General features: G+C 31.1%; 3 protein-coding genes across 3 annotated transcripts in view; 2 read left to right on the top strand and 1 right to left on the bottom strand.

The window, feature by feature from the left end:
• Positions 1 to 984, top strand: part of HELRODRAFT_177394 (hypothetical protein) — a gene marked incomplete at both ends in the record, with an annotated part of 1621 nt that extends 637 nt beyond the window's left edge. The window contains 2 exons of the mRNA XM_009025590.1: positions 1 to 68; positions 879 to 984. The exon at positions 1 to 68 is cut by the window's left edge and continues 37 nt beyond it. Coding sequence (XP_009023838.1) covers positions 1 to 68; positions 879 to 984 — 174 coding nt within the window. The remainder of the gene's footprint in view (positions 69 to 878) is intronic.
• Positions 985 to 3557: 2573 nt separating this feature from the next.
• HELRODRAFT_177393 (hypothetical protein) lies at positions 3558 to 6392 on the top strand (the record flags this gene model as incomplete). The annotated part of the gene is made up of 7 exons (XM_009025589.1): positions 3558 to 3918; positions 4009 to 4185; positions 4357 to 4422; positions 4503 to 4727; positions 5146 to 5529; positions 5883 to 5985; positions 6137 to 6392. 7 exons carry the CDS (start codon positions 3558 to 3560, stop codon positions 6390 to 6392), a joined length of 1572 nt encoding a protein of 523 aa, XP_009023837.1.
• Positions 6393 to 8468: 2076 nt separating this feature from the next.
• HELRODRAFT_177392 (hypothetical protein) lies at positions 8469 to 9573 on the bottom strand (the record flags this gene model as incomplete). The annotated part of the gene is made up of 4 exons (XM_009025588.1): positions 8469 to 8639; positions 8782 to 8895; positions 8993 to 9309; positions 9507 to 9573. 4 exons carry the CDS (start codon positions 9571 to 9573, stop codon positions 8469 to 8471), a joined length of 669 nt encoding a protein of 222 aa, XP_009023836.1.
• Positions 9574 to 10000: the final 427 nt, after the last annotated feature.

Genomic DNA, 10000 nt, shown 5'->3' with positions numbered 1-10000 from the left:
AACTGCAAAAGCAAATTAATTCATTTTATATGGGAGATTTTAATTATCATATTGACTGGCAAAGACAGGTTGGCGGTTGGCGAAAAGCCACAAGATAACGAATTTATGAAAGATAACCACCTTATTCAAGTGGCAGATAAAACAACTCGAAGCAAAAATATCCCAGATCATGGGTAACGAGAAATGTTCAAAGCAAGAGAAAAGCTAAAAACAAGGCTTGGAAAAAATTTCAGCTTTATAGGAAACACTCATTAGATAAACCTGAAAGTGAGGATATAAACTCAAACAATTACTTGAAAATTACAAAACCCGAAGAAATGAATTTGTGAGTATATGAACGTAAAAAATATATAGACTTTTGAAGAAAACCTGGCGGAAAAATAAAAACAAACAGCAATTGTTTATATATTTATATAAGAAACAAACAAAATCGGAAAGATAGAGTGGGCCCGCAAAGAAATGAAAAATATTATAGTGAAGACCGAAGCTGAAACCACGGAGCTGATGAACAATTATTTCGGTTCTGTTTTCACGCATGAAAAAAAATATCAATAGCTAAATGTAACTTTAACCGGAACATCTTTAGTAGAGAGTTCAGAATTACAGAATGTTGAAGTTGTATTTGAACATGGACAAATGAAGGAGAACAGGAATTAATGGGCTTCATCCAAAATTCTTAAAGGAAGTCAGAATAGAAATAAGTCAGAATTTGATAACCATATACAACAATTTTTTTTCATCTGAAAAGATACCATTCAACTGGAAGGGTACATTAGTAGTACCTTTATACAAGAAAGGAGATCAAAGTGAATCGTGCAATTACAGACCAGCCAGCTTAACAAGCATTGTATGTAAAGTACTACAAAAATAATCAAAAGCCGGATCATAGAACACTTATCAAAAAATAATATAATTGGTAAAAGTCAACACGGTTTCATAAACAAAAGATCATGCCTAACAAATTTGCTGGATTCCCATTACTAAATTATACATTTTAATGCTAAAAAGATTGACTGCTACATAAGAAAGAGTCTAATAAATTACAACAAGCTTGAAACACCATACCAGCGTTATATTAAAAGAATTCAAACTGTTTTGCTCATTCAATAATATGATTATAATAATATGATAATTTTTCGGTCCATTCAAGATTACTATATATCAAAAACGTTTAACTTCGATGACCAAATAAAACATTTTTATACTCTGGAGTTTGAGTACTATTTGATTATAGTAAAATACCAGTACCTTAAATTACTATAACAGCGCACATCCCAAATAATATAGAAATATAATTATTAGTTCATAATGACAATTCTTCGTGACTAAAAACTAAAGAAAATAAATATTCCTGTCTAAAAACTGTTTTACTGACTTTTAACAACAACACTGCTAACAACTGGGGGGCAATAATTTTTAATTATCAGTTTTTAACTTTCAAACATTTGCAATCATTTGCTCTAGGGTTTCTATTTATAACTTCGAAATGTAATTTTGAATTAACACTTATACGTACAAATTTATGTTTTATCAACGTTACAATAGAACTAACTTAGTGACATCCTGTTCGAAGTGGTACAGACTATTGCAGATCATTTCGAACGCATATAAGAAAGCGCTTCCCTCAAAAGCCAACAAGATTTCAACGTTGGGTTTCGACAAACATTCTTCTTTTGCTAAAAATTTTTTTTTCCAATTTCGTATTTTAGAGTTTATGAAAAAAATTAGTAAAATTTATCAAAAAAGGCAAAGAGCTAACTTTTATTTTCTGCTATGCTCAGAGCTGCTAGCATGATGAAGGAGAGGAGAAGTATGACCTTGCACAGACCAGTGAACATCATCTTCATTGTGGACGTCAACTTTTTTAACAACAAATAAGTATGTAAGAATTTCAAATCAACGAATGAACAATCGGATCAACAGCATCGGTATATATATACATTTTCATATGCACAAAGTCGCATAACCAATCAAGGTCATTTATCAAGAAACGGTTTTTAAACTTTCTAAATTAATTCGACGTTGGAAATAATTATTTAATGGCTGTTAGCTATTAATGAGTAATTAGATTTTACTATTATTTTCTACTTTTTAACTACTTAATTGGCGGATACTGGGAGCTTTCTAGATAAATTAATAAAATGTCCAAAATAAATAATTGCGAATAACGTATGAATAACAGTTCCAGTGAATGAATGAAAGAATGAATGAAAGAAAAAAAGAATAAAAAGAAAAAGAAAGAAATAATAAATGAATGAATGAATGAATGAATGAACGAACGAACGAACGAACGAACGAATGAATGAATGAAGGAATGAATTATAATTTCATTTTTTGCGTTTATTTAATTGTTTTCAATTTCATTTAATTTTATTTCATTACGATTTAAACACAATTTTTCAAATGTATCATATTGAATTTAAAATCGCAAATGTTGTCAATATGTAAACCATACTTCTTAATCAACAAATAAAATAATTGATTCATAGAATATTATTATTCGCTTAACGTTTGTTGATTATTTGCCACTTGAGAATTATTAACTGTTCATAATTTGTGTTTTGATTTGTTCATTGAAACGATTTTAATTTCTATTTTTCCATTTCTCATTTAATTCATCTGTTTAACTGATTTTCATTGAATTTATCTTTCATTTCAGGATTTATTTAACGCATCAGTACTTCTCAGAACTAAATTGCGACAACAATTCATAGCGTGATTTCAGATGAATGTGCTTCAACCAAATTGGCCATCAGCACAATTTTGAAAATGAAAAATAGAATGATCCGGGAACAAACACTTTTTAATTTGATGTTTGAGTACTAGGAATGTGGAGAAAAAATTGTATAATTTAAAATTATTAATAATTTTGTTCTTTTATTTTTGACAATCATAATTTAGAGCTTACAATTTTTTATGATGAAAAAAATAAACTTAGAAAATTTTTAATCAGTAAAAGAAACAAAGTACCAAAATTTGACACTTCACTATAGTACACAACTTTTTTGTTCAGTGATAAATTTTTACTTAGATTGCAGTTTCATCTCATGACGTGGTTCATTTAAAGACGCAAGTTAATAATAAATTTCAAAACGTTAATGTGTAATAAATATGTTTCTACGGTGCTTAAGGTGACAACTGAATCAAATCAGGGTTCTCTATAACATTAAATATTCACTATGAATTAAGTTGTTGTTAATTTTAGTGGGAAGTTAGTATTAAAGTTGGCAGTATCTCCAAATGTAATATGTGTATTCACTTGCACATAACCTACAACCACCAAAGGGATTCGTACGTTTGTCCTGTGCAATGTACTGCAATTATTTGAAAGCCACAAATTGATCCATCCAGAAAGTTCATCAATATATGTGCAGTTCGTTGCATTGTTTGTTGCCAGCACGTATGAGATAAATACGTGTATGTTCTGCAAATTGATACAGGTGCTTGTGTATTTCAATCTTTTTACAACAAAATATTCCTATTTGAAAAATGAATAATTTCAAAAAATCTGTTATTGTTTATTTATTTTGAAAATTTGAACAGAATTATTCGGCAACATGTCCAAAGAAATAAATTGTCACTCGAATGTTTGTTGCACAGCGATTATTATTAACTTTTTAATTTTGAATATTGTTCCAGCTGTTGAGCTTAGTAATTTTGAAATTTGTTACAATCATAATAGCTTTTGTTTGAAAATTCACCAAATTAACTCTTCTGAGATGAAGAAAATATTTTCAACTTCTAATAATGTTTGTCCGGCCGGTAAGAAACTGTTGGAGATACGTCGGGAGGAGGAACAGACTGCTTTGGATAATTTTCTGATGTTGTCGAGTGGGAAAAATTACGTGAAACCAGACGTGAAAATCCCTCTTTACCTTTCCGTAACATTTCTTTCTGACTGGCGATCTGCCTTTACTGGTTTGCATTGAAATTTATCGAAAAATTATCAATGCTCTTTTTTAAAATTGAGACTTGGTAAAGACTCAACTTCATTTTTTTATTCATTAGACTTATTGGAAAAAGAAGTACAGACAGTTTTGAAAAGCCTGAACCCTGTAGATAATTATGTCTACATTAATATTTTAAGAAGTAAAAGCTTGAACGATCCATCTTCGAGTTACAGTTACACTCTGCAGTCAGACGGGATGGGCAGTAGAAAGTTATTTTTCGTCTGTCACTTGCCAAGTAACTGACAACCACTTAATGCGTGTAACAAATAATTTTTCGGAATAAAATTATAAACTTATAAACTTAATTCAAAATATTGTTTTAACAGCACATTTTCAAACGAATTGTAAAACATGTCAACTTTTAAAAAATTAAATTAAATTCATAAAGATTTTTTTTACAACTCAGCTAGACAGCATAAAGTTCTAAACGTAAATTTTCAAACACAACAGCCGAATGTGAATCAGTACATAGGTCAGAACTTCCAACATCACCTTCACTCCAACCAGCAAACACAACACTGAACACTCCATACCGCACGTGCCTCATTAAAGTCACCACAAAACTTGACCGCTTCGAGGCAGCCAACTACTGCTTCAAACACTTCAACGCTTCTTTGTTGGCGTTCGATATGAAAGTTTTTTGTAAGGTGGTGATGGAATTTTTGTTCCTACAGCCAGCATCACCACCTTCGGTTGATCAAAACAAACCTCCTCTTCTGCCCTCACCATCTTGGTGGCTTCTCAATTCGAAGTTTCAGCTTCTTTGGTCCGGCCAACGTATGTTTAAATCGATTTATTTGAATGCAAGCATGCATATCACTAATTTTTTGTTCATTCACCTTTGCTTCTAACTTTACACTACGGTTATATTATGCATAGTCAGTTCATTATCAAATCATCAATGCAGCGTTATCGTTACCATCACTTACATACGGTTGTCACGGATGTTTTAAACAACATTCAAAAACAATTGAAAGCAACAATATTCATTTATTCAACACAAAAAAACATTCAAACTTTTATTTACCCAAACACAAGATGATCTAGACAATTTCAACGAAACGACTCTGATCTTTCTAAGCTATTATGTCGTATCATATCATATTACATTGTATCATATTATATCTGTTATATCATTTTCGTCTTCATATCATATCATTATCTTCGGCATCATCGCCATCATCACCAACACTAGGCAATGCAGTATTCACGAATTGGGCACCGAACGAACCGAAGCCCGCGTCGAAATATGCCTACATTCAAAAATCACCCAACGAAAAGTTGTTTAGGTGGCACACAACTGAAAACTTGCAATGTCTTGGTTCGCCATCTGACATTCAAAACAATATAAATAATAATAATTATAATAATATCAATAATAATAATAACAATAACAATAATATAATTTATAATAAAAGTGACGGATATAATAATAATGATGATGATGATGATGACGATGGCAAGATAAGCAATCTAGGAGACAAGGAACATAGCGACAAGGATCATGATTGTAATAGGCCTAATGGAGGCAAAGATGGCGATAACGATGAGATGACAATCATTTGCATGAGTGATACAGGTTGTTTGGTTTTATAAATTTTTTTATAAATTTAATTGGTTGCTACTGAAGATTGAATGATTTATTAATTTAGCCAAAAATGTTTTAAAGGATTTATATAAAAGAAATAAACGCTTTGTTATCATTAGTTTGGAGAAAAGTATTTGAATAAGATTTATATAAAAATAACCAACAGTTTATTAATAACATACCTATGAAAAAATTGTTTTTACAAATTTAACTTTATTCAGATAATGTCAGCTTTGCTTTTGGAACTCCAAGTGAAAATTTATTCAAACATTCGTTTTAATAATTTAAAATTGCGCAAATATTCTTTATAGTACCTTGTTAAATAATTTCAAATTGGTATTCAGAGATTGAAGGATCGTTTAGTTTCATAATCTCGGTAGTGAGTGTAGTTATTGCCATCTTCCTGACCGCCATCATTATCCTCGCTTTTTGGAAGTGCTGCTCAAAGTAAGATCGCATTGCTATATATCGTTGAATTTAACGTTACAAATGATTGCAAGTGCCATGAAGAAATATTTTAACAAAAAACATTTCGTTCAAAATAGTAGCTTGGATAGTTTCATTTGCATAATTAGCAACAAAACATTTTAATTATTAGGATTAGGCTTAAGCAGACCAAAACCAGTGGGTCAGAAAACAGTTATCGAACACAAACCGGCACCATGTTCCCAGTTAGTCGCGATGATCAACCCAACAAATCCTTCCCCGACTCAAACGCCGAACCAAACAAAGTGGCAAAATGTTTCTACCTACCTACCTACGAAACACCACTATCAGTTATAAGAGTAGAGAACGTTTATGAAAGTTTGGGCGATCCACAACAGCCTACTTATCTCGAACTCTACGATGATTGAATGGTTTCATTTCCTACTTGTTTTATTGCTTGAATAATTTGACATTTTTCATGGTGTACATCACAACAAACTTGAGCAATTAATACTTGTTTCATTGAAACAGTAAAAGTTTAGCGAACCATAATTGTATCATTCTCAACGGTTTTGAATTTTCACTTTGAAAAATAAGTTTCAGGACGACGAAACGGAACAACTTTTATGTTTATAAACACTCATATGTAGTAAACAAAATTTACCGAATTTTTATCTGTAACTTAACAATTAATAATTCCGATTTTCGTTACGTTAACCGTTCATTAACATGTATACATCATATTTGCTAGTATATAAATGTAATTCGATATTACAATGCACTCGCCACTATACACATTGAAGACAATTCAAATTTTATCAGGTGAGTTTCATATCAAAATTTTTATTGACATAGGAGACCAACTTTTATATGAAAAAATCAAACATCATTTTCATTACATCAGTGATATTAACAAACAAAACATCAACTTTAATAATGAAAAAATAAGGAAAAAAGTAACGAAATACAAGACATCAAAGACACGAATACTTATTTGACACTATCTAATGACAATGACATAATTTTAGCTCAACGAAAAACTGTTGTGTAAAATTAACTTAGCGCGTCTTAACAATTTTACACATACGTAAGCACGTATACATACACACATGCATATATACACACGCACACAATAATGTACGAATTCCACCGAATTGTTAGCATTAACCAATTTAAATTTTTCTAACTAGAATTGCCTGAAAATTGTTTAATTTAATAGAAATATAATTATCATCCATTATATCCGTGATCCAAACTCATCTCGCAGATATAGACCCATTTAAATTTGTCACAAACCATCTTCAGTGCAGCTTGCTCTTGTACAAGGGCGTTGAATTTAGACTTTGGGTGAAGTGAGGTCTTATTTGGAATGTTTGGTATTCTGTGCTGTCTTAAAGTCAAGTGTTCAATTTTTGCATTGTGACCAGTTTCACTAAGGAGCACAAATTGAGCAGATTTTTTATTATTGTTCTGCTTCTTTAAAATATGATCGTTTAACCCAACATTTGAAAATTCTTTGTCTCTCATACACATACATACAAAATGTTTATATATGCACATAAATGTAAGTACAGGTACACATGTATGTATAAGTGTTTAGCAGCAATAATGTTAATAAAAAATTTACGTCTGTTCATTTTTATTCATATACATGTTTATCTTTAGGCTTCTTCTTCATTCCCTTCAGCTTCATCCTGGTAATTTTTAATGTTTAATTAAATGTTTGGAACATGTTTAACATGTTTAGCACATTTATTTTTAATTGTAGTGAAGTGAGTTAATGCTTATTTACTTATTTAACTTACTTACTAGTTTATATTAATTGCACACTTAGTTATGATATAAATTAAAATATCAATTGATCTCACAAAGTTAATTGATAAATTACAATTTGATTAAAAAAAGCTATTGTAAATAAGTTGAAAGGTCATTCTTGATTACAGTGTTTGTTTGCTTCAAAGATATCAACACACACACACACACACACACACACACACACACACACACACACACACACACACACAAACACGCACGCAGGAAAACCAAGAAACCACAAATCACACACTGCGTTATAAGCAGAGGTCTCAATGCAATCAAACCAGGTCACTGCAGAACAGGACCAGGTGCCTCTAAGTATTATGACGCAGACACAGGGGAGTCTGATCAACCAGTACTCAAATTTTAAGTTTTCAAACTAAAACCCACATCATCATCATTATCACCACCAGCATCTTCATCCTCATCATCACCGCCCAAATCTTCATCAACCTCAGATGCCTGATAAAAATAAATGAATAGAAATTCTTTTTAAATTTCCACAGAATAATTTTAAAAATAGAACCTGTCTACAGAAAAAATATGAATGCACAATGAAATTAACTTGAGATTAAAGACAATTCAATGGGGAACTAACACCACAGAACTCTTTAATTAGCAACTGAACTACAGCACTTAAACATAATAGAGTATTTTTTAAGGATATATGATTGATCTGACAAGCGATTCTAACAAACCAGATAATATTGAAGTGGGTTTGGCCAGATGTCGTCCTTGATAACCTCTCCTAACTCATCTGACCCAGCATCCGTATGGTCAAGGAACCAACTGAAGAACGATTCCTGCTGTTCGCTGTGAGACCTTTTCCTTCCCGAAGAACTGCGGACCTTAGTGAGATCCTGAAGTAGTTTTAAAAATTATTCATTGAGAGATAACAAATTGTTTTTATCTAAATGAAAAATATACATCAAATTTCAGAGAATGTAAAAAAATGAAATAATTTCTAGCTAAACAAAAAAATTAAAAACTTTTATATCAAACCTTATTCTCTTTCCACACAATTGGTGTTGATTTTGATGAAGGATCACCGGTCTCAGTTAAATGAAACTCTTTCGATATAATTTTATTTTCAAAATACTGATTTTCAGCGAAATGCTAGAAAGAAAAACAAGAAAAATTTACCAAAATTATAGGTTTATCAATAAAAAATTGTATTATTTTTACAAATGAAACAAAATTATAAAACTCTTACAAAATTGATTTTGTATCCTGATTTGACATCTTCAAATTCTTGGACCTCAACTTTGGTCAGCGACTGGAGGGCCTCCTCGTCCTCCTCATTCAACAAGGCTGAAACTTGGGGATGATTTACAAACGCAGTTACCCAGAAGTTAGAAATTTTGGCAATCATTTCAGATCGCCGTTGGTAGTGAGGCTGTCGTAGTTTGTTGTATTTCTGTTCAACTTTCAGTATCTCATCACTGCACTGCTCATTTAACCTGTCAATATCATTCTGAACTTCGTCGATTTTTTCTATGGCATCTTGTTGATGAATAAACTTTTCACCTTCTTAATTAGTGATAAGGAGACAATAGATTAGTAATTAGTAGAGATACAACGGCGTTAGTTCCCATGTGCATAAATTATTTTAAAAAATGTTAAAAACAGCATGCACGCACCTGACTGGTGACGATGAGTTAAAACAAATCGATTTTATCAAAAAGTGGATACAAATTATTTGAAAATAAATAAAAACGAAATAATACCGGCTTCTTCGTCCAGAGCATCATTTTTAGTTTTCGATGATTTCGCAATTTTAGGAGCACTAGCCATATTAGCGTAATTTACAAAAATTCTAATGGAACGCTTTGCGCATGCGCGGATATAAAAAAACTCTATTGACAAGCGCTCTCCAATGAATGAGTATTTTTTTTGAATTTGTACAGTTACACTTTACTTTTTATGTATTAAGTTAAGTTTGTAAAGACAATTAAACGAAAACATTGGAAACAAGATGTTTATAATGATAAAATTTAATATAAATTTGTTTATAAAACGTGTTTTATTCAAATTTTTCAAATTTGAAAGCTCTTTTGAACAGGATTTAATAAACTTTATTCGCTCTCTCTCTCTCTCTCTCTCTCTCTCTCTCTCTCTCTCATATATATGTTGGTAATAGACCATAATTTTTACAATATTCTATAAATTCTACCAAATGTTTGGCGTTAATATGTTTGTTAATCATAAAAAACACACACAG

This window comes from Helobdella robusta (assembly GCF_000326865.2).
Source record: "Helobdella robusta unplaced genomic scaffold HELROscaffold_42, whole genome shotgun sequence".
NCBI classification, from domain to species: domain Eukaryota; kingdom Metazoa; phylum Annelida; class Clitellata; order Rhynchobdellida; family Glossiphoniidae; genus Helobdella; species Helobdella robusta.
This window is presented reverse-complemented; position numbering and strand designations above follow the sequence as displayed.